Source organism: Neophocaena asiaeorientalis, unplaced genomic scaffold, assembly GCF_003031525.2.
Source record: "Neophocaena asiaeorientalis asiaeorientalis breed wild unplaced genomic scaffold, Neophocaena_asiaeorientalis_V1.1 scaffold1247, whole genome shotgun sequence".
Lineage (NCBI taxonomy): Eukaryota > Metazoa > Chordata > Mammalia > Artiodactyla > Phocoenidae > Neophocaena > Neophocaena asiaeorientalis.
Window position 1 is genome coordinate 230,825 of NW_020174329.1, and position 24,258 is coordinate 255,082.

A 24,258-nucleotide genomic window follows, 5' to 3' on the forward strand; every position below is an offset into this window, starting at 1 on the left:
CTTTGGCACAGTGCTGGGCAGTTGAAAACAGAGGGGGGTGTTTACCCCCGAGAACCCAAACTTTGGACAGCCAGACCACTGCGGTGTGCTGTACCCTCCTGTGCCCCCTGCAGTGGAAGCGTGGAGTCCTCACTGCTGGACTGTGGGGAATTCCCATGTCCCTCCTTTTTTCCATCGAGCCCTACAGATGCAGGCTCTGGGACAGCATTTAAAGTCTCAGAAGAGCATTTTTCTTTTGGTTTATTCTGAATGATGTTAGTTCACATTTTGTTAGCAAATTGCTTTTTTCCTTGTTGGAGTCAGAGTTCTAGAATGTCAGAATCAGAATGACCCCTAGGAGCCCCCAGCCCAACTCTGTTATTTTACCGATGGGGGAAAATGAGGCTCTCAGAGGGTAAAGACTTGGCCTAGGGTGGCCTCGGACCCTGACAGCCAAGGGAGCGAAGGCAGCTGGTGTGTTGTTCCCTGTCCGGTGTTCCATTGTCGTGCTTTTCCTTTGCTCAGCCTCACATTCACATCCGGTTGTGAGGCTGGATCATGGCATCAGTGTGGGCCCCTAGTAGGAGCCCCTGGGTGTTGGTCGCAGTGAAATTGAAGGACGTGTCCCGTACCAGGTTGGTGGAGAGTACAACGTCCACTAGAACTTTCTGCAGTGATGGAGATGCTCCGCGTCTGCGCTGTCCAGTACGCTAGGCACTAGCCGCAAGTGGCCAATGAGTGCCTGAAATGCAGTCAGACATGGAGGAACTGAATTTTTAATTGCATTCATTTAAATTTATTTAAATGCATACGGGCTGGCCTCCTGTGGCTGGTGGCTACCTTATGGCACAGTGCGATAAGTAGAGGAATTTAAAAACCAGAATTCCTGGTAGGCCTCTAAGGGGCAGGGTTTCCTAAGGGAAGCTTGGAAGCTTTCTGGGGACTGTAGGCAGCTCTCCCAACAACAGAGCTAACAGAGGGGGACCTTGGAAGGTACGTGGCCCAGGGTAGATGCCCTGGAGTCCTTTGTAGGGAGATGTGTGAGGTCTGCAGAGTTTCCTTTTGCTTGCCCTGCTTGTAGGTGTAAATCCGCTAGGAAGTGTCTTCAGCTCAGAGATTGCTTTGTTCACTGCTGTACCATGAATCCCCAGCAAAGTGCCTGGCATCTGGTAGATGTGCCAATAAAGATTAGTGGAATGGACTTGAATTTTTGTACAAGCACACCCTCGTTTTCTTGCGGCTCACTTTATTGCAGTTTGAATATATTGCTTTTTTTTAACAAATTGAAGGTTTGTGGCAACTTTGTGTTGCCAGGTGATGGTTAGCATGTTTTGGCGGTAAAGTTTTTCTAACTAAAGAATTTTTTTTTATTGACTTATAGTTGCTACACAGTGTTACATAAGTTACAGGCGTACAATGTAGCGATTCACAATTTTTAAAGGTTATGCTCCATTTATAGTTATTAGAAAATATTGGCTGTAGTCCTCGTGTCATAGGTATAAAATAAAGTGTTTTTAAAATTATTACACATTTGATAGTGTAAACATAACTTTTATATGCACTGGGAAGCCAGAATAGTCATGTGACTTGCTTTATCTTCGAGGTATGCCCGTTTGGAATTTTTTCTCTTTGGGGCTTTGTCTTTGGGTTTACAGGGAAGTCAGTGAAAACATAGAATCTGAGTTACAGAAACCGCACTCGGAGTTAGTATTCTGGGACATTCCATAATGCGATGCACAGTGCTGGCTCCCTTCCTGCGGGGATGCAGGAGCTGTGGGTGAAGATGCAGTCTTTGCAGCCCAGGGAGCCTGTGGTGGGCCAGGCTGTGCTCACCCACCATCCAGCCTCCCCGTCAGTGGGCCAGGCAGCCTGGCATCGCCCTCGTCTTGGCACCACTGCTTCCCAGCTCCCTGGTTTCAGTCAGGCCAGGAGTTGCTTCCTCCTGTAGGTGGCGCTTCTCTGGATGGGGCCCAGCCTGGGGTGACTATGCCCTGTGCTTCCCGGTCCACTTTCTTTCACTCTCGGAGGTATCTTGAGGAGGAAGGTAAATTATATGGTCACCCCGCCTGCGGGCTACCTACATCTGAATAACTGAGGAAGCTTATTATAAATACTGATTTTCTGCATGCAAATTATGCTTCAGTAGAAAAGTCAACAACATGCAGATTTTAAAAAAAAGAAAATTATTTATTTATTTGGTTGCACTGGGTCTTAGTTGTGGAAGGCGGGCTCCTTATTTGTGGCTCACGGGCTCCTTAGTTGCGGCAGGTGGGCTCCTCAGTTGTGGCACGCGAACTCTCAGTTGCGGCATGCATGTGGGATCCAGTTTCCTGACCAGGGATTGAACCTAGGTCGCCCGCACTGGGAGTGCGGAGTCCCGTCCACTGAACCACCAGGCAAGTCCCCAAAATGCAGATTTTAAAACATTTATGAGATACTTGGGGAAACGTGAATAGTCCCTTGACAGTTAGGGATACTAAGGAATTTCTGGTGGTTTTTTTGGCCCTGCCACGAGGCCTGCAGGACCCTAGTGATCTCGGAGAGGCAGCAGCAGTGAGTGGTGGCTTGAAGCGAGATCTTATTGCCCTCCCAGGAATTGAACCTGGGCAGCCTGGATGAAAACCAGGAATCCTAGCCACTAGTTCACCAGGGGCTAGAGTCTAGAAGCAAAGTTCCCCTGGCTCTTACCCCCACTGAAAAATGCATTTCTCAAGGAGGCAAAAAGTGTAAAAACAGGTACAGAGTTTATCATTAGAGACATAACACAACACGTGGGAGAGCTCACAGAGAAACTGTTTAGTTAAGACAGAAGCAGGGCAGAGATGCACACCCGGAGAGGAAGGGTGTGGGCGTCCCCCCTAATGAGGAGGAATGTTGAAGAGGGGTTAAGTCATTTATATGGGGCAGTTCTTCCGGGTCTTTGTTTACCTTTGGCCAATTATCTGGGTTTCTTTTTCCACACCTGACCTGCCCTAGGACCCTCCCCAGCCTGTGTGTACAACTTTTCTCCAAGATGGATTCCGGCCCAGAGGCCTAAGGGGGGCCTTGGCATCACCTATTCTGGGTGATTTTTGACCCCCAAGGAGCCTTTCTGCACAGGTGCAATGTCTCCCTTGCCCCAAGGATGGGAAATATAAGACCTCTTGATCTTTTACTCAAGCAAGGTTTAGCCCCTCTCTGTTCCTGCCATGACTGTTATCATAAAGTGTCCACAGGAGACAAAGTCCAGCTATTTACCCTGTTTCTCTTGTTATTTCTATCTCGAAGGGCAGACAGGAGGCTGGTCATAAATATCTAACCTGGAGCCCACCTATCTCCTGTCTCAGGAAATGCAAACAGGAGGCTAGTTGTAAGTGTCCAGCCTGAAGCCCACCTTTTTCCTGCCCCAAGAAATGTAAACAGGAGGCCAGTTGTAAATGCCTAGCCTGGAGCCCATCTATCTCCTGCCTCACTAGTTCCCCGACCAGTGTTCTAGGTATCGAACCCAGGCCCCCTGCAGTGGAAGCGAGAAGTCCTAACCACTGGACCGCCAGATAGTTACCGCCCCCCTCCCCCGGCCTTTTTGGTTTGTTTGTTTGTTTTTTGTTTTGCGGTATGCGGACCTCTCACTGCTGTGACCTCTCCCGTTGCGGAGCACAGGCTCCGGACGCGCAGGCTCAGCGGCCATGGCTCACGGGCCCAGCTGCTCTGCGGCATGTGGGATCTTCCCGGACCGGGGCACAAACCTGTGTCCCCTGCATCGGCAGGCGGACTCTCAACCACTGCGCCACCAGGGAAGCTCCCCCCACCCCGCTTTTTTTTTTAAGGTGAGGTAATTATATTGTAGTTATGCTTTTTTTGAAAACAACCTTTACTGAGGTATAATGTATGTGCCATAAAATGTACCTATTTTTAATGTACGGTTCACTTTTGACAAATGTGTACACCTGTGTAATGATCACAGTTGTGACATAGAACTTTTCCACCACCTCAAAAAGTGCCTTCCTGGGGACTTCTCTGGGGGCACAGTGGTTAAGAATCCACCTGCCAATGCAGGAGACACAGGTTTGATCCCTGTTCCGGGAAGATCCCACATATCGTGGAGCAACTAAGCCCATGTACCACAACTACTGAGCCTGCGCTCTAGAGCCCTAGAGCCACAACTACTGAGCCCGCATGTCACATTACTGCAGCCTGAGAGCCTAGAGCCCGTGCTCCACAAAAAGAGAAGCCACTGCAATGAGAAGCCCACGCACCACACTGAAGAGTAGCCCCCGCTCACGGCAACTAGAGAAAGCCCACATGCAGCAACCAAGACCCAACACAGCCAAAAATAAAAAAGTGATAAATTAATTACATTTCTAAAACAAAAAATAGTGCCTTCCTGCCCCTTTGCACTTGGTTTCCTCCCAGCTCTGGCCCCTGGCAAACCGGTATGCTTCCTATCACTAGTTTTGCCTTTTCTAGAATTTCTCATCAATGGAGTCATAGACCCAGCACGATGCTTGTGAGTTTCACACGCGTGTGTGTGTGTGTGTGTGTTGGTGATTCTTGCTGTTGTTGCCTAGTAATCTTCATTATCTCTTTATCAGACAGTGAACATTTGAGCTCTTTCCAGCTTTGGGCAGTTATGAAAACAGTTCACAATTGCAGATTTCAAAACATTTAGGACGTAGCTGAGGAAACTTGAACGCTTACTTGATATTTAATGATATTAAACTGGGCTTTCCTGGTTGCTCAGTGGTTAAGAATCCGCCTGCCAATGCAGGGGACACAGGTTCGAGCCCTGGTCTGGGAAGATCCCACATGCCGTGGAGCAACTAAACCCATGCACCACAACTACTGAGCCTGCGCTCTACAGCCCGCGAGCCACAACTACTGAGCCCACATGCCACAACTACTGAAGCCCGCGCGCCTAGAGCTCGTGCTCCACAACAAGAGAAGCCACCGCAATGAGAAGCCCATGCACCGCAGCGAAGTATAGGCCCCGCTCACCGCAACTAGAGAAAGCTGTGCACAGCAACGACGACCCAAAGCAGCCAAAAATAAATAAATTTATTTTTTTTTTAAAAAATGTTAGTTTAAAAAAAAAGAAAAAGAGGAGCTCCTTTCTGCTTGCTAGATGGGATGCTGCCCGATTCACGAATTGGTGAATAAAGCCAATTAGAAAAAAGTTATATTAAGGAGTTCGTATTTTAGGTGGAATAATTGTTTTGTGATTTTGTTTTTATTTTTATTTTTTGGCCACACCATCTGGCTTGTGGGATCTTAGTTCCCTGACCAGGGATCGAACCCAGGGCCCCCGGCAGTGAGAGCACTGACTCCTAACCACTGGACTGCCAGGGAATTCCTGTGGTTCTGTTTTCAAACGGAGTCTTTATCTTTCCGAGGGAATGCTGAGATATTTACATGTCGTGATCTGAGCGCAGGTTGGAAAAGAATTTCCAGACACAAGGCAGAATGTAAGGAAGACAGAGTTTATTAAAGAGAAGCGTTGCTGCAAGAACAGCTGGCCGACTTCCTGGTAGCCAGGGAAAGTAGACAATGAGTATGGGTTGCTTGTCTGTTTGTATAGCCAGGGAACCTGCGAGTCATCTGCTAACTGGTCAGAGTATGTATACTTCCAGCGTGCTGAGTGGGAGGAAAACTGGGCAAATGTCTTTCCTTATATGGGATGGGAAAGGGACAGGGCATGCTGCTTGGGAGGGCTCTGGGCCATGGTAGTGGTCGCATTGTGACAGAGTGACGGGAGTCCTGTAACTGTTTGTTCCGGCAATGTCGTCCCTTTGAGTTTATCTTCTTCTTTGTCCTTGGAGCACACTACGTTCCCCCCTCTCTTTATTTACAGGGCCAATTCTTTGGCCCTATTGGATACCCTACTCACGTCTACCTACCTGCCTAGCTCCTTCTCAGGCGTTCAGGAACCCTTTTTGTAAGGAGAAGGGGGTGACAATCTCTCTGGCTACTTCCTGCTGGACAGGGGCATTGTGGGGCCCTGGGTCCCAATGCCCACTCTCTATCAGGGTATATTTACGGAGGGAGATGAGATCCTGCACAATGATTAGGCAGCTTGTTCCAGTGTATTCCGTGTGCCAACTGGCTGGTACTCTTGTTGTAGCACCACCTGGAACTGAATCTTTTGAACCTGTCGGGAGATGAATTGAGATAATGTGTTAATAATGCAGGGGCCAAACAACAAAACAAAGGCTATCAGGATTAATGGTCCCAGCAGGGCAATAGCCATGTCCATATCTGGATCCCCATAGAGGAGAGGAGGTTGGAAAGCCAGCTTGGGGCCCTGTCCTGCTCTCTCTTTTAAATCTTCTATTAATTTGATGTTTTTCTTTAGAATCTGAAGGTCTTCTTCAACCTGGCCAGAGGTATTAATATAGAAGCAGCATGTCTCATTTAGCAGGGCACAGATACCCCCGCTTCAGCTGTTATAACATTAAGGGCCGTCCTATTTTGTAAAACCCCCTCAGCCAGGGAGCCTGGGGCTGACTGCTGTTCCTCAATGGCTGCTACTGTAGCCTTCCAAGGTTCCTGGACCGTGATGGTGAGAGGGAGAACGCTCCTGTCTAAGAGGGGTATGCCTGCAAACCAGAAGAGCCCTCTAAAGACACTACATATTATTTCAGGCTGATCAAGAACTGGGTTGTCATAAGCATGTCCCCACCAAGCAGCAGTTCATTTTTGTCTCTCCAGGACAGGTCTTATGGCCTCTTCAAGGAAGGATCCAAGGCTGGGACTGCCTCCTGAGGAAGCTAAATCCTTTGTAGTCATAATGGTCGCCTCTGGGACCACAGCAGTAATTGTGCAGGAGCCCCTCCAAAGTGTGGGAAGATCCAGATAGACCCCTTTACCACATAGAGATGAAAATCCGGTGCCCCTCAAGGATACCCCTGCTGTGGGTCCCCAGAGCCAGGCTCTGACCTTTTGGGAGTTTTCCTCTGGAAATAGACTGGGGTCCCATGGCCTAGGATTAGATTGGGAAGGCCAAACTCCGAGGAAGTAATCATCCATAGGGGAGAATCCGGGCTCTGACTGAGTGTGACGGGCACTGACGTAACAAATTTCCGAATGTTAGCCGAATTATGTTATATTTTGGAGGAGAGTCTTGCCGGGAGGTTAAACTAAGTAAGCGTCTGGTGGTCACACTGACCCCCGCGTATTTAGTTCGCAGGGCCGAGCTGTTCATGGGGGTACGGTCTTCGTTAATGTATTTCTTAGTCACAGTTGTCCTTGAATTTCCCCAGCACAAAGTGAAATGACCTTCATGTACCTTATATTTATTTTCCTCGGACCAGGGATCCCACTCCAGGCTAGTCTGATTAAAATTGAGGGTGTAGTTACAAAGAGAGTCATTTAGCCAGCCCAAATGGGTCCCCAACCATCCAGGTTTTGGAAACAGAGCTGTGCCTCGTCTACCCAAGCTTGGGCTGATGCCCATATCCTGTTTTTCTCTTCATGAGTACAACAAGTGGTCAGGACTACATGAATGTCTTGCCGGGTCAGGTCAAAGGCTATGGTGAGGGCCTGAAATTCCTTAATAAAAGTGGTGGGATCCTGACCGAAGGAACCTAACTTGTTTTGAATTTGGAAAATGTCCGACATGGGAAAGGGAACATGGACTCTAATAGTGCCCATGTCTCCATTTGCTACTTCCCTTAAGGGAAGCATATTAGGATCTGTTTCCTGGCATTGGGCAGTCCTCGATCTTGTGTGGGGAGGGAAGAGGGGGCTTTTGCCCTGATAATGGGGTGGCTCTTGGGAGCTGTGGGTTGAGGCGGGGGCAGGGGCTGAAGCAGGGGGGGTTGATGTGGTGGGGGACAGGAAAGGTCGAGTAGAGGGTCGCCTAGGAGATCTGATGGAGAGGGAGGCAGAGGGGGTGAGGGGGATAAGGTGGCAACAGAAAAACATGGTGGCATGAGCCCCTCACCTCCAGATTCTGACTAAGGGCCATAAAGCTCTGGATGTAAGGAACCTCTGAGTCCTTTCCTTGTTTCCGGCAAAAGAGATCAAGTTGGAGGATCGTGTTATAATTTAGTGTGCCGTTAGGAGGCCATTGTTCTCGGTCCCCCAGTTAATACTGGGGCCAAGCCGTATTACAAAAGAAAATGAGCCTCTTCTTTTTGAGGTTCTCAGGGTGAAAATTTTCCAGTTCCTGAGGATACAACCACGGGGTGAGTCTGGGGAGGCTCCTGAGACATTCCAGAACCCATTCTTAGCCTATGTGCCATAGAATGGGGGTACTGAGAGTCACCGGCTGACAGAAAGGTGTCCCCTTTGATCTCTCCGTGCGACTGAGGCACAAAATGGGTCGACCGTCTCAACAATCGCGTCTGACCGTGAGAGGTGACCCCTGAGCGTGCAACTAAGGCACCTTGTGACTCGGGCAGGGAAAGAAAGAAAAGAGAGAGAGATTCCCGGGACCCACTGGGTGACCCCTGGCTTGGCGATGCCCTGAAACGTGAAAGGCACTCCGGGGACGGCTCAGAGGCAACGCCTAGGCTCCTGTAAGTCAATCCGGACGGAGAAAAAGGTGAAAGTGTAACAGAGAAGACCGGCTGAGGAATTGGCCTCCTAGCCCTGCCGGGAAGGCGGCGGCCAAGGGGAGGAGGCTCAGTGTTCTGCTTGAACCAATACGCGCCTCACGGTGCACGGAAGCTGTCTTGCTGGGGACAGACGCTCTAACAGCCTGGTCCGTTCCGTGACCCTCTTATGCTTTCACGGGAGTCTTCAAGCGGCAGGCACCCTAATGGCTTTTAAATGCCTGATCTGTGCCCGCACGATGCCAATTGGCCTAGTCTGCAGTCAGGAGGAAGACAGAGGGACCCTCACCCGTTCTGGGCGGCAGTTACTGGGGCGAAGTGAGCATGGAGCCTTTGGAACACACCAGGGTGTGGCCCTGGCCAGAGTTCTCTGTTGCTTCCATGGCAACTTGCCTGTTCCCAGAGAGTCCCAAGGAATGAGGAGAGGAGGTGGGGAAAGAGATCCCCCAAGAGATATCCCTGTACGGGCCACCACAATGCTGTGATCCGAGCGTGGGTTGGAAAAGAATTTCCAGACACAAGGCAGAATGTAAGGAAGACAGTTTATTAAAGAGAAGGGTTGCTGCAAGAACAGCTGGCCGACTTCCTGGTAGCCAGGGAAAGTAGACAATGAGTATGGGTTGCTTGTCTGTTTGTATAGCCAGGGAACCTGCGAGTCATCTGCTAACTGGTCAGAGTATGTATACTTCCAGCGTGCTGAGTGGGAGGAAAACTGGGCAAATGTCTTTCCTTATATGGGATGGGAAAGGGACAGGGCATGCTGCTTGGGAGGGCTCTGGGCCATGGCAGTGGTCCCATTGTGACAGAGTGACGGGAGTCCTGTAACTCTTTGTTCCGGCAATGTTGGTCCTTTAAGTTTATCTTCTTTGTTCTTAGAGCCTACCACCCTGACTCCAGGCGCTAGTTCCCCTCTCAAGGGCAACGAAAGCTTTCAGTTTCCCTGGCCTCCCTCCAGGGATGGTCTACACGGGGCCTGCAGGTGTAGTCACCTGGTTCCCATTATTCTGCGCTTTGCCTCTTTTCATCTAATGGTGCTTCTCCTAGACCGTTCCTCCCTCTTGCTTGGGGCTGTGCACTCTTGTGTTGTGTGGATATAAGTTAATCTGAGTCCCTTATTGGTGGACATTTAGGACACGGCCAGTCTTTGCATGATAAACAGCTTTGCAGTGAGTAACCATGAACACACTTGGTTTAATCATGTGTGAAAACATCTGTAGGGTGAATTTCTCTCAGTGGAATGGCTGGCTCAGAGCAGCCTATGCATCTGGAGTTTGGACAGATAACGATAACACCAGGTTGCCCTCCAGGAGGTTGTATCCACTCATGCTCCCCGTTCATCGATGAGCCCCTCGGGACAGGTGGGCACAGGCAGGGTGGTGGGAAGGTCTGGGTGTGCCTGGCCAGCAGCGCTGGTCTGGGCAGGTGCAGCTTGGAGCCCTGCAGGACAGTGGGAGATCAGGCGAGAAAAGTTCCGGATCCCTGAGGGCTTCGAACGCCTCACTAGGAAGTTGAATCTTTTGTTTTCCTGGCCACCCCGCACAGCATGCAGGATCTTAGTTCCCTGACCAGGGATCAAACCCACTCCCCCTGCGGTGGAAGCGTGGGAGTCACTGGATCATGGGGGAAAGTCCCGGGAGTTGGATGTTGAATCTTTATTCCATAGGAGGGGCCCTGGAGGGTCTGAGCAGGGGAGTGCACTCCTGCTTAAGAAGAGGGACTCTTGGGGCAGTGGGGTAGGCAGTGGGTTAGGGCTGGGAGGCAAGAGGCAGACAAAGAAGCCCCCCCACCCCTGGTCCCCAAGTGACTCCCCACATACCAGCCCTGCCTTGGTCTCCCCGAAGCCACCCCATCCCCCAGGACAAGTCCAGACGCCGTCCCCAGCCAGCCCCAGGCCCTTGTGACAAGCTCCTGGCTCCATCGTCCCGCTCCCCTCTTCACCCCCGTCTCCCCACAGGCTGCTGGCCAGCGTTGAGGGGTTGTAATCTGTTTCTGGATCCACCGAGCTCTCCCAGCACTGGGGCCTTCCCCCGAGATGCGCCCTCTTCTTGGAACATCCCCTGCCCCCTGTCCCTGGCTCAGCCCTGCTCCCCCTCCGGGACTTGGCCCAGGTGTCACGTCCTCTGCGAAGTTTTCCCCGGCGTCCAGGTGAGTGGCTGCCCCTTCTGGGAGTGACTCCTTGACCCGGGTCTGTGCAGCTTCCTTCGCGCTCCTGTCATCAGCTTTGTGTCTGCTCCGGAGGGGAGCAGAGTCCGGGTGGTGTCTACTTTGGTTAGCCATGAGCCCAGCCCTGGCCATCTCATCCTGTGCTCTGGGACAGGAGCAGCTGGAGTAGAAGGGGAGGGGCAGTGGTTGACATGGTGACATTCAGACGCCACTGCTGGGAGGGCGGGGGGAGTGGAGGATGGTGAAGAGGATGCGCGGGGTGTGGGCCTGCTCACCGGAGGCAGTGTCTGTGCCACCGGCTGGCTGAGAGGACCTGAGGGGTGGGAAGCCGGCAGGGCTCCCTGGGCTGACCTTCCACTTTCCTCTGAAGTTTCTGGGGTCCAAGGAGCGAGGGAGTCACAGGTTGGCATGGGCAGAGGGGCAGAGAGAGGTGGGAGGGAGAATGGGTCACACAGAGTCTCCCCCCAGGACTGGGTCAGGCCCGCCACCTGCTCTGTCCCCCGCCCCCCGAGCTGCCCTGCGTGGGGTTGAAACATTTCAGTCGGGCGTGGCCAGTCAAATATCAGGAGATGTCGCGTTAGACTCTGGATTTTGCCAGCTTCTCTTGAAAACCCAGAGCTTCGGCATCCTGGTCTCAGACACCTGCACAGCCGCAGCCGGCCAGCGTGCAAGCCCAGTATCGCCCTGTTGCGTCCCTGCTCAGACCCCCGTGGGCAGTGCCGCGTGGCATCGTGCTTCGTCTGCTGGGCTGTCTTTTCTTCTTTTTTAATAGTGAAGCACTTTTCACACCCATGTCTTTACTAAAAGCGGGAAAACAGAAGCTCCACAGAGGGGCCGCATGTTCTCCTGGCGGCCCTCCTTCCTCCCAGTCCTGCCTGGAGGTGACACGCATAGGGGGAGCTCTAGGGAAGGTGGGTTGAGGAGGACCCTGCCCAGCAGCTCCTGAGCCCTTTGGAGGGAGGGAGGGCAGGTGTGGGATCATAGCTCAGCATGTGGATGGAGGCCAGGAAGGAACCACAGTGAGGCCATGGGGAAGGAGTCTTGATTTGGGGCCACAGGAAAGGGGTGAGTGAGCTGGGCTCTTGCTCCCCTGTGTCTGCGGGAACTGCAGAGCCGAGTCAGGGTCAGGTCCTGGGGGAAGGTTTGTGTCTGCGCTGCCTGCCTGGGTGGCCAGCCGGCCTCGGGGGTTAGGATGGTCCTTGGGGCAGGACCCAGGGTGACCAGGTCGGGAGGGGGCTGGAGAGTATGCAGTCTGGAGCGCCTGGCATTTACTCCTAAGTGCCCAGGGATCCCGGGGGCAGTGGGATGTTGATGGCGTGGGGTCCCCAGGGACCCCCAGTGTGGCAGGGTGGCGCAGGCGCCATCCCCTGTTCTCCTATTTCAGAGGCCACCTCCTTATCAGTCCCTTCCTCCTCAGGGCCCTGCCGGATGCAAGCACTTCCTCCTGCACCCTGGGGCCCTCTGTCTGCACTTCTCCCCCTGGCCCTGCATCCCTCTGCACCAGCCTGGTGTGGGCAGCCCCACTTTACAGACCGGGAAAGGCAAACCCACAGAAAGGAACCAGGCTCTGCCAGAGGCAGGCTCTGGTACTCCTGGTGTCAAAACGTTTTGGTCCTCACCTGTCTGGAACCCCCATCCAGCCCTTACCCCACCTCGGCATCCACCAGGCACTGGTTCCCACACGCAGAGATGCACCATCTGGTCTTTACTAAGTTGAAAACAAATACAAAGGAAAGAGTCTGATACAGCAGTTTTGTTATTTGAATTGGCTACCTCCTAAGCTTAAAAAAAACCCACAACTCTGGTATAAGCTTGAATTTTTTAAACTTAAAGTTTTAAAAATTTTTAATTATTTTATATTTTCAGTTTTATGGGTATATGATTGACATATAAAACCGTACAACATGGTGACTTGGCATACGTGTGTGTGGTGAAATGATCACCACGGTAAGTTCAGTTAACACCCATCATCTCACATCGCTATAATTTCTTTTTCTTGTGATGAGAACTTTTGAGATCTGCTCTCTCGGTAACTTTCAAATATATGACATGGTGTTGTTAACTTTAGTCACCGTGCTGTACGTTACATCCCCATGAGTTATTTTATAACTGGAAGTTTGTACCTTTTGACCCCCTTCACCTGTTTTAACCCATCCCCCCAGAACCCCTCCGGCCTCTGGCAACCACCAGTCTGTTCTCTGTATCTGTGTGTTTGAGCTTTCTAGATTCCACGTATAAGGAAAATGAAGTAGTTTTTGTCTTCTTCTGTCTGACTTATCTAATGGATCTTAACTGCCTTCAAGGTCTATCCGTGTTGTTGCAAATGGCAGGATTTCCTTCTTTTTTATGGCTGAATTGTACACACACACACACACGCACCATGTCTGCTTCATCCATTCATCCATCAGTGGACACTTAGGTTGTTCCATGTCTTGGCTGCTGTAAATAATGCTACGGTGAACGTGGGGCTGCAGATATCTCTTCAAGAGAGTGATTTCATTTCCTTCAGATTAATACCCAGAAGTGAGATTGCTGGATATGATAGTTCTAGTCTTAATTTTTTGAGGAAACTCCAGGCTGTCTTCCACAGTGGCTGCGCCAGTTTACACTCCCATCAGCAGTGCACAACGGTTCCCTTTTCTCCACATCCTTGCCGGCACTTGTTTCTTGTCTTTTTGATAATAGCCATTCTAACAGGTGTGAGGTGAGATCTCATTGTGTTGGTTTTTTTTTTTTAATGTTTTTATTTTTTGGCCGCACCACACGGCGTATGGAATCTTGAGTTGCCTGGCCAGGGATCGAAGCCACGCACCCTGCTTTGGAAGCGAGGAGTCTTAACCGCTGGACCACCAGGGAAGTCCCCTCATTGTGGTTTTGATTTGCATTTCCCTGCTGGTTAATGATGTTGAGTAGCTTTTCATGTGCCTGTTTGGAAAAATGTCCATTCAGATCCTCTGCCCATTTTTTAATTGGATTGTTTGTTTGTTTGGCTATTCTGTGAGTTTTATGAGTTCTTTATGTATTCTGGATATTAATGTTTTCTCCCATCCCACGGGTTATCTTTTCATTTGATGGCTTCCTTTGCTGTGCAGAAGCTTTTTAGTTTGATGTAGTCTCACTTGTCTATTTTTGCTTCTATTGCCTTTGTTTTTGGTGTCAAATCTAAAAAAATCATCGCTAAGGCCTATGTTTTCTCCTAGGAGTTTTATGGTTTCGGGTCTGTGTTCAAGTTTTTAATCTATTTTGAGTTGATTTAAAGATCTTTTAAAGTGAACATTTGAGAAGCCAAGTGACGCTTCTTTCCTGTGCTCCGGGGGTTCCCCTGGTCACTGCTTGGGGACCGTCGCGGCTGCCCCTGAGCCAGTGATGCAGGTGAGAAGCAGGCGGCCTGAATGCCCGCACCCCAGGATGAGGGGGTGACATTTGGGGGTGGGCGACAGGTACAGACAGCTGTCAGTCACCCCAGGATGTCGGTGGTCATTTGCTCCAGAAAGTGGCAGCTACGGCTCTTTCTTGGAGCCTCCAGCCTTCCTGCGGTCAGTTGGCTGACACTCAGAGAAGAGGGGAGAAGTGCTGGTGAACGTTTATGTCTGACTGTGTGCCAGGCACAGCCACAGAGCTTGTCATTTGCATTGTCTCGAGTGATTCAGTCTTCCCCACTGTCAAATGCGGTGCTGTTCTTCCTCTTTTACAGGCAAGGAAGCGGAGAAGTGAGGGTTTTGGCAGCTTTGCTCAGGTCACCCAGCCAGTAAGAGTGGGAGCCAGGAACGATCTCTGAGTCTGCCTGAAAGGAGCCAGACCCGGAGGGCAGTGGAGCTCCGTGGCCCAGAGTGGGGGGTCCGGCCTCGGAGGCCACGCTAGCCAGTGGGTTGGAACAGGCTGGGTGGGCCCAGGGATGCTGGGCACCTAGGAACCGCACACTCGCTCATTGCCTGGTACCTGTCTCTGGGCCTGAGGCTGGTGCAGGCAGATTTCATCAGCCAGACTGGAGTCTGGGAAAGTGCCAACCTCTCTGGGGTTGCCCAAGGTAGGAGCACGAGGCTGGCCTGTTGGGACTCTGTGGATTTCACGGCGCTTCCCCACTGCCCACGGCAAGGAAATGGGGTGGCATTTCAGGCCTTCCTGACCTTGGGGAGCTCCCAGCTCTCAATCCCAGGGAATCGGGCCCCTCTGGTGCTCTCTCAGAGCCCAGGGGCAGGTGGCAAGCGGGCATTCACCTGCTGATGGGTCTGGATGCTGCGACTTGTTTCCAGTTCTCAGAACATCTGTGGCCGCACGAGGCCAGCTCCCCTGGGACTCCTGATGGAGGTGGTGGTCCTGGGAATTTGTCCATTTTCCAAGGGGTCGGAGCCTGTGTCCTTGTGCTCATTCAGCTCTGCTGGTCGTTGGCAGTCCTGGAAACCAGGAGGGGCAGGTGCGCTGGGCGCCCCACAGCCGGGTCGCCTTGCTGCCACGCTCACGGCCTTTGTGGAAAGTCCCCGCCACCCACCCTTCCTGGTACCTGCCAGGCCAGGTGCCTGCGGCCCTAGGGCAGGAAGGTGGAGACACGTGGAAACACGACCTTGCAGCCCCTTGTCTGGCTGTCAGATCAGCACCCACCCTGAGCAAACACGCGGGAAGTTCTTTTTCCTTCTCTGGGAGCCGTCGGGCCCTTTGGAGGGCCTTCTGCCCCTCCCAGGGGTTGCTGCTGTTCACAAGCGACGTCCTTCCCGAGGCTCACCCTGCTGCTTCTCCCCTCCCGCCCAGGATCATGCGGCCGGATGACGCCAATGTGGCCGGCAACGTCCACGGAGGAACCATCCTGAAGATGATCGAGGAGGCAGGGGCCATCATCAGCACCCGGCACTGCAACAGCCAGAACGGGGTGAGCGTCACGTGGAAGACCTCGGGCCCTGGGGGCCTGGCGTCCCCTCTGGCGGTGCCGCACCCCTGTCCACTGTCGGGTCAGGAAGGGAGTTTGGGTGGAGGCCAGGCCTGGAGCCTTCCCCGCCCCGGTCCCTGGGCCTTGGGGGGTTTTGGGAAGCTCCGGCTCTGGACTGGGGACCCCTTGCGTTGGCAGTTGGTTTGGGGCTCAGCGAGGAGGGGTGGGGACCTCCAGAAACTCAGCTGAGAGCTGCCAGCTGACAGAGCCACCTTTCCAGCCCTCCCGCTGTGTTCAGGGAGAGTCAGCTTCCTGAGCCCCCGGGGGCCCAGCCCCCCCGGAGCCTCCATGGGCGGCAGTTAATCCTGGGTGTCACACCGCCTGGACCCGGATGCCTCCCCTGCTCCACTGACCCTGGGTCCACATGCAAGTCTGGGCTCTCCCCTTGGTGGCTTCCGGGCCGCAGAGGCCCGCACAGACTCCTGCGATGTTGCCGGCTCTCCTCCCGCCGCCCAGACAGGGCCAGGCTGGTGGCTTCAGGCTTCAGGGCAGCTGCGGGGAATTCAGCCCGTCATCTCCTGCCCGGCCCCCAGCCCTGCGGGACCTGTCGTTCTCTCTGAAGCCCCCCTCGGGTGCTGGGGGAAGGAGTCAGTCTTGTACCCCAACTGCCAACTCGGCACCGGGCGGGCGCGGAAGCGACTCCAAGGAAGCCTGAGGCCTTGTGCACCTGGGGGCCCCGGCGAGCCACTTGCTGTGCCATTGTCCTCCAGGCCCAGAGGCCGATTCCACGCCCGCGCAGACTGTGCATGTGCGCATGCCTGTGCACGTGTGTAGAATGAACCGAGCCGGGGTGAGTGTGTGTGGGTGGACGTGAGCCTGGGGGCCTTCGCCTGGGGAGGAGTGAGAGTGGGTTGGGCTGGGGGCCCTCCATATGAGGAAGGGGCTCTCCCGCCTGCTAAGAGTTCGCCCTTGAAGTTCTGGGGCAAACCCGGCCACGTTCAGAGAGCGCCCTCTGGTGGCTGTGAGGACCGGCCTGAGCCCGAGGGGCCGGGGCTGAGGTGGGGGCCAGGCCCCTGGTAGACCCTCCGAGAGGGGGACGGTGAGGGTCCCAGCCAGGCCTGGCAAGAGAGGCTGGACGCTGGGAAGGAAGAGCCCCAGGACTGGGGAGGGAGGGAGGCCAAGTGGGTGACAATGCCCTGGTAACCGCCAGAGTTCAGTGACCACCTAGGGTTTTGCAAAGCTCTGTAGCATTTAGCTTGTGTCGTCCTCACGACACCCCTTAGAGGTCGAGGTGGTTATTGTATTATCCCCACTGCACAGATGAGGGAGCTGAGGTCCAGAGAGCTTGGATACTTGCCTGAGACTTGTTTGTTCTCACTCCTTCCCCAGAGTGAGCCTGGGGTGCAGGTCTGGCCTGTTGGCCGGGAGATGCCTCTGGGCTGGTGGCCCCAAGATAGCGATCTGGAATCCCAGGCTCAGGAAGGGGGCATGAGCCCCAGGCAGCTCCAGGGGGCTGAGGCTGGCCTCTGAATGGCTCTGCTGGGGCTCTGGGTGCGCCGGGAGCACTGCCACCCACACTCCCTTGGTGGTCTCATCCAGCCTGTGGCTCTAGTACCACGACACAGCCCCGAGGTCCTCTGTCCAGCTGGTGCCTCTTAGCTGGCTCCCCCTGGATGCTTAATCCACCCTCGACCTGGATGGGCCCCAAAACACACTTGGGGCCCGCTCCCAGGCTGCTTCTCCCACGGCCTCCCTCTGCTCAGTAAATGGCCTCTGGATCCTCCGTTGACCCCCTCTTCCTCCCACCCGTGGACCCTGGCATCCAGTCCCATTGGCTTCACCTTGTGGATAGTTCCAGGTCCGAACACTGCACACCAGCCCCACCACCATCTGGGCCGAGCCACTGCCGCTTCCTGCCCAGATTGCCTAACAGCTTCCTAACAGGCCTCCCTGCCCCTGGTCTGCTGTCCAGTAGCAGCCAGAGAAACCCATCCTGTGTGAAGTCAGGGCACGGCTCCTACTCCTTCCCCTCGTCACGCCCCTGGGCCACGCCAGCATTCCTGCCCCAGGGCCTTTGCACTGGACCTTTCCCCTGCCTGGACCACTCTTCCCCCAGAGACCCACGTGTCTCCCCCTTCCTTCCAGTCTCTGCGTAAATACGATCTCCACGTCCCCGACAACCGGCTCCCTCACTGCTCCCAGCTCTTGTCCACAGCACTGCCCCTCCTGGCACGCTGCGTTTTGCTCATTTAGCTCTGGGCTGATTCCCCCACTAGAACGTAAGCCCCACCAGAGCAAGGACTTTTGCCCGTCACTTCCCTGCTGGATTCCCTTAGCATCTAGGCCAAGGTCTGGAACGCAGTGGGCTCCCATTAGCTGTGTGTCTGGAGTAGTTGTCTGCGGAGAGCTTCTGTTTAATGCACACTTACGATGCATCAGTGGCCACACTGCGTGCTTGACCTTCCTTACCTGGGTAATCTCCTTAACCCCACTTTGCAGGTGAGGAAACGGAGGCCCGGAAAAGTCATGTGGCTCCCAAAGGTCACAGAGCTGCATCCTCTGAGTGGGCATCAGCCGAGAGGACCTGGGTGGGTGAGGGGGCAGGTGCAGCTCACATAACAAGAGCAGTAGGAGTTAACTCTTTCTGGACCTTGATCCCTACGTTTCTGTGAGAGCAGGGCAGCCCACCCCTCCTCTCCACACAGCATCCACTTGAATCCTGACGGCAGTCACTGGTACCATTTATTATCTGTATTTTGCAGAGAGACCAGGTCAAGAGCTAGTGCCAGAGCTGGGATTTGAGTCCAGGGCGCAGACCTGTTTCCTCTGGCTCTGCTTCTGAAGCTGCTGTCCCGGCTCAAAGCCCCGTGGCCCCTCAGGAGCTCAGGCCCGTGGTTTTCCAGGCATCTGTGCCCAATGGGCAGTGCGACTCAGGCTGCCTTCGGGAGCATGGCAGAGGGTGCTTCTTGGGCTAGGTGCTGATCAGACCCTCACGGCTGCTTCCCGGGTCGGGGCCGCTCCTCCTAGTTTACGCCCCGAAGCAGGGACTTACGGGTGTGTCTGAGCCGCTGGGAGCCACAGACACCTACAGCTCGGAGACGCTCACACTGAATGAACATTTGTCAGCCTGTGTTTTGAATTTCTGGGTCACACAGGGCTTTATGGAGTGCCTGGGGTGGCCCGCTAGGTCTTGGGAAACGGCAGCTCCCAGTCAAGTTGGAGCTGCCTGGGTCCCAGCCTGTGCCGTCCACACCCAGCTGGACATGTATTCAGCAGCAGCCTTCAGTTCCCCCGGGGTCGCCCTGCCCTCCCCTCTGCCTGGGGTGTCTGCACCCCACCCCTTCTCCTGCCTGACACCTCAGCATCCAGGTCTCAGCCCCTCACCTGCAGCTGCCCCGCCCACATCGGCACCTGAACCCCACTTCCCACCCCCCACACCTCACGCTGCCCTCTCCGGAGCACCTGCTACGTGCTTATCTGTCATCCGTCCCCCAACCAGACCCCAGGCCAGGGGCAGGCACCGAGTGCAGGGCCTGGCTCCATAGATGCCACCACAAGTGAAGGAATGCCTCTGTAGCCTTAAAAAGGCTGGGGTCCATCTAAGGCTCAGATGTTTAAAGGCAGAAGAAACGAGCTGCATTTCCATTTAAAATATTAACTAACGTATAGGAGTGTTACCTGTGTGCGGACATATTCATTCCATAGTTTAGCCACCCTTCAACAAAGACAGCTGCTTTATTTCGTTTTGGGTCTTGCAGGCGGAGCTTGGGTAGTTCCAGAAGTGGCCCAGAGGCTGGCCCCGCATTCTTGCCCCCCTCACTTCGCACTTGCCTTTCCAGCTTTCCGCCAGTGGGTGGCGCTGTAGCCACACAAATGTACTCGGGGTGACGCCCAGCAATTCCCTCGCATTGTTTTAGCGTCAGGGGTGACACGTCTGTGTGGGGCGGGGGTCGGGGGACAGGGCCCCGGCAAGGCAGAGGGGGGACGCCACAAGCTGCACTTGCCTGCTCAGCTCGTGCTCTGCTGCGTTGAGAGCTGATTCCAGGACATTTATAGGAACAGAAACCATCAGGGGACCCCCGTGTGTCTGAGAATCTCGGGGGAAGGCGTGAAGATGGAGGTCCCCAGGCGTCCCTCCAAAGAGGCGGGTTCTGTGGGTTTGGGGCGGGTCAGGGAATTTGCATGTTTGCCAGGTGTCAGGTGAGTTCTCGCGCAGGTGGGAGAGGTGCTTTGGTGCCACAGGTGGTGGCAGGTGGCCGGTGGGAAGAGTGCAGACATGCCAGAGCTTGAACTGACTGTCACCTACAAGCTTAATATCTCCAACCTCTGCAGAAGGGGTGCTGTGGGGACCAGCTGGAAAAGTGAAGTCCAGTGCTGGCACGGCACCGACAGGCCCTCGAGAGTGGGCCCATCTGCTCCCTGCTCCCCACCCAGCTCAGGGGTACCCATGCTGTCCAGTGTCCTAAAAACCCTGATTGGTTTCTGGTAGAAAGTCCAAAAAGTGCCAGGTGCTGTGTTTGGCCGTGAAGATCCACGGTCCTGTGGCTCACACGTAAGATTGTCTTTTGTGTCATTCGGTTAGCATGGATGAAAAGGAAGCTGATTCCATAATATATGAAGAATTCATAAAACTCAACAACAAAAAAATAAACAACCCGATTAAAAAATGGGCAGAGGAACTGAATAGACATTTTTCCAAAGAAGATATACAGATGGCCAACAGGCACATGAAAAGATGTTCAACATCACTAATCATCAGGGAAATGCAGATCGGAACCACAATGAGATCTCCCCTCACACCTGCCAGAATGGCTGTTATTAAAAAGACAACAGATAACCAGTGTTGGTGAAGATGTGGAGAAAAAGGGGACCTCATGCACTGTTGGTGGGAATGTAAACTGGTGCGGCCACTGTGGAAAACAGCCTGGAGGTTCCTCAAAAACTAAAAATAGAGTTGCCATATGATCCAGCTATTCCACTTCTGAGTATGTATCCAAAGAAAATGAAAACACTAATACAAAGTGGTATCTGCACCCTGTGTTCATGGCAGCATTGTTTACAGCAGCCAAGACATGGAGCAACCTAAGGGCCCATTGATGGATGAGTGGATAAATAAATAATGGTATACACACACACAAACACACAATGGAATGTTACTCAGAGGTAAAAAAAAGATGAAATCTTGCCATTTGTGACTACATGGGTGGTCCTTGAGGGAATGATGCTAAGTGAAATAAGTCAGATGGAGAAAAACAAATACCTGATGATTTTGTTCATAGGTAGACTATAAAAGACAAAAAATAAACGAACAAACCAAAAATGCATAGATAGAACAAGGCAGTGGTTAGCAGAGGGGGGTGGGGGAGTGGCCCGGGGCAAAATGGGTAAAGGAATCGACTGTCTGGTGATGGATGGAAACTATACTCTTGGTGGTGAGCACGCTGTAGGGTATACAGTAGAAATATAATGTTGTTACACAGGAAACTTACACAATGATATAAACCAATGTTACCTCAATAAAAACTAAACGTAAAAAAAAGCTGATTTTCAGTGCTGGTGTGGGAGTGCTGGGGCCACGTCAAGCACTCTGCCCTTCTGCGAAGCACTTTGGGAACACGTACCGAAATGTTTGTCCCTTCCACCCTGGAAACAATCCCCAATACTGAAAATGACTTAACTAAAAGGACCTTCATCACAGGGTTATTTATAATAAGAGACAACTGAGGTTGATACAAACCTGACAACGGAAGAATATTTTATTTGGCCGTCTAGAAATATCTTTGCAATGGAGTATCGTGAAGTGGAAGTCGTAGAAAGTGTCAAGAAAAGAAATGAGGAAGTAAGTGCCTCACTTTCATAGAATGTGAGCTCCCCAGTGGATCCCACTGGACCCCACCTGCACGTGCTGACTGGCTGCGTCCATCCAGTTACCCAGGGGTCCTGGGTGGCCGGGGACATACACCCTTTTGTTCCTTTTGAATTTTGAGTCATGAGAATGGGTTGCCTATTTGAAGGATAAATAACATTTAAAAAGAAGAACTGTGATTTCTAAGAGCTTGTCACAACACGGGCAGGTTATTTTTTCTCCTGTTGAGTGAAAAAAGCAGATTGTGAAAGTGTATATTTAGTGCTTGCACGACTACGTAAGACTATATATGACAGCTATACATGACTGTAAGTGACAACTGTCTATGACTAAAACTGCAAAACAAGGAGCCAGACAGCCAAACAAGTGAACCAGTAGAACCCCTGTTCTTGGGGCAAAAAGCCTGGAAAGAAAGATGCCCAAATAGAAACCATGGTTATCTCTGGATGGGAGGAGGGATCTTCCCTCCTCCGCCTCCTTTTCTGTACTTCCCAAATTTTCCATAATAAGTATGTATGCCTTTTTCCACGTTTCATTGCACAAGTAATACGTATCTTTTGTAGAAAAGTCAGAAAAAAGAAACAGGCTGCTCGGAACCCCACCACTCAGAATCGCCTGTATCAGCTGCTTTGCCGGGTTGCCCTCGGGCAGTGCCTCATCTCCTGGTTTTGCACGTAGGAGTGTGTGGTGGCAATAACTTGCGTTACTTTAACAGTGGGGAAAAAACCAAGGGCCGTTTTGGGGGAGCGTGTCCAGGGTGGGGCCTCGTGGGAGGCTGACCCGCCTCTGGTCTTTGCAGGAGTGCTGTGTGGCCGCCCTGGCCCAGGTGGAGCGCACGGACTTCCTGTCGCCCATGTGCATCGGCGAGGTGGCCCACGTCGGTGCGGAGATCACCTACACCTCCAAGCATTCAGTGGAGGTTCAGGTCCATGTGATGTCCGAAAACATCCTCACAGGTAACTTCCACTTGCTGAGCCCGCGTGCGGGGCTGGGAACAACGGTGACAGTAGAAATAAGGCAGCAGCCGCAGCCCACGTCCATTGAGGGCTGACTGCCCCTGGATGGTCCTAACACTGTCTGTGGGTGACCTCCCTGCATTTCTGCCTCCACCTGTGAGCAGGGACTTCTGCCGTCCTCGCTTCGTTTGCAGACGGGGAAACGGGGGCGCAGACGAGTTAGGCAACGAGCCCAGGGTACGGCCCCCCTGCCTTCCTGGGGAAGAAGGGGCCTGGCGGCCAGCTGGTCCGGGCAGAAGGGTGGGAATGGGCTGGGAGGGCGCATGCCGCCCTCCGGCCCCCCTGCCGTCTCCCCAGCCCCCACCTTGCCCTTCCCTGCACGGTGGAGCTGCTACCCCTTGGAAGCTGCTGCCCCTTGGAAGGCGCTGCCCTGGCTTCTGCTCTGCTCCCCTGGGCCCCACAAGCCAGGCCTAGGCTGGAGCTCCCTGGGCGAACCTTTGACTCTGCTTTGATCTGAATATTCTCTTCCTCGGAGTGGTAACCATGGAAACCCCTTCTCACCCTCCCACTGGGCACTGCAGGGGAGTGTGGCTTCGGTTCACAGTCGCTGCTTTTTATAACGGAGATGCTGAGGCAGGCAGGCCCCTTGGGCCCCTCACTGCCCACTGCCTCGTCCCAGGCCACCCACTGTCGCACCCAGAGGAGAGTCCGTGCTCATTCTAGAGGAAGGAGCTGCCTGGGTCCTTGTGCCTCCTGCCGATGCCCTCTCCTCAGCCATGGCTGCCTGCAGAGCGCTGTGCTCAGAGGTCTTTAACGGGCTCCAGGCTTACCGCAGCAGGCCCAGCCACTGCACAGTGAACGATTAAGCCGAGCCACGGCCTGGGGCGGGGGTGGGGGTGGGGAGCGGTCAGTGGGCTTGTGCCCCATGTCCTGCGTCTGTGGCCTGAGCCTGGTCTTTGGCAGAAAGCTCTGGCATCTAAGGGACCTTGGATGCTGGTCTCGGGCTGTGGCACAGAAAGGGGTCCTCTGGCCCTGACTCCCCACATTGGGGCTGGCAGCCCACTGGGAGGAGGCCCAGGGCGGGGCGGGCCACTCCCTCCATCCCCCCTCCCCCCCCCTCCACGTGACCCAGCCCTGCTCTCCTGGGCTGTGCTGGGGGTTGAGCCTCCCTGCTCCTGACACAAGAGGGGAAAGGTCCGTGCTTTCTCGTTGGCTCACAACAGCCGCGGACTCAGTCACTGATGAGTGAATGAATGAAGGAGTGGATGAGTCAGGAAGATTTGGGCCTCTGCGCTGAGGGGAAGCGGGCAGAGGGCCTTGTCTACAAGGACGTGCCCCAGCCCAGTTTCTGTGGGATCCCCCCTCTGGGGGCAGGAGCGGGCAGGAGGCAGGCAGCGCTTGCCCAGAGCTGTGGTGGCAAGATGACAGCCCCCACCCCGCAGTCAGGATGCTCTGCACCCGCCAGTGTCCCCAGCCGCCCTGACCCTGAAGGATGGACACGCAGAGCCTGAGCTGCCCCGAGAAGGAGAGAAGTGACTGAGGAGCACGGGCTCCCGGGACAGCGGGCCGGGCGTTGTGCTCGTGAGAGGGACCAAGCTCAGAGCACAGGGGCGCCGGCCAGCATTGCCCAGCCTTTCGAGATGGGGTGCGGGGGGCGAGGCCCCGGGAAGACCCCAGGGCCGGATCACAGGATGGGGACGGCGAGACCTGGAGCCCTGGGGCTGTGCCTTCTCTACACGTCTCAGTCACCTTGCCCGCCTTGCCCTGGAGCCCCTGCTGAAGGGCCGGGCGCCCCCTCCCTTACTCTCACCTCCGGGTGCCCCTCTCTGGGTCTCAGCACCGTGTCTGTGCATCTCTCAAACTCTCTCCGTCTTTCCATGTTTGGATCTGTGTGAGTCTCTT

At 53.9% G+C, this 24,258-nt stretch overlaps 1 protein-coding gene across 1 annotated transcript in view; it reads left to right on the plus strand.

The window, feature by feature from the left end:
- The first annotated feature begins 15,423 nt into the window (after positions 1-15,423).
- The window catches only part of ACOT7 (acyl-CoA thioesterase 7), a 66,107-nt gene continuing 57,272 nt past the window's right edge, over positions 15,424-24,258 (plus strand). Inside the window, exons 1-2 of the mRNA XM_024756118.1 lie at positions 15,424-15,537; positions 22,200-22,356. Of these exons, the coding sequence (XP_024611886.1) occupies positions 15,424-15,537; positions 22,200-22,356 (271 nt within the window). The remainder of the gene's footprint in view (positions 15,538-22,199; positions 22,357-24,258) is intronic.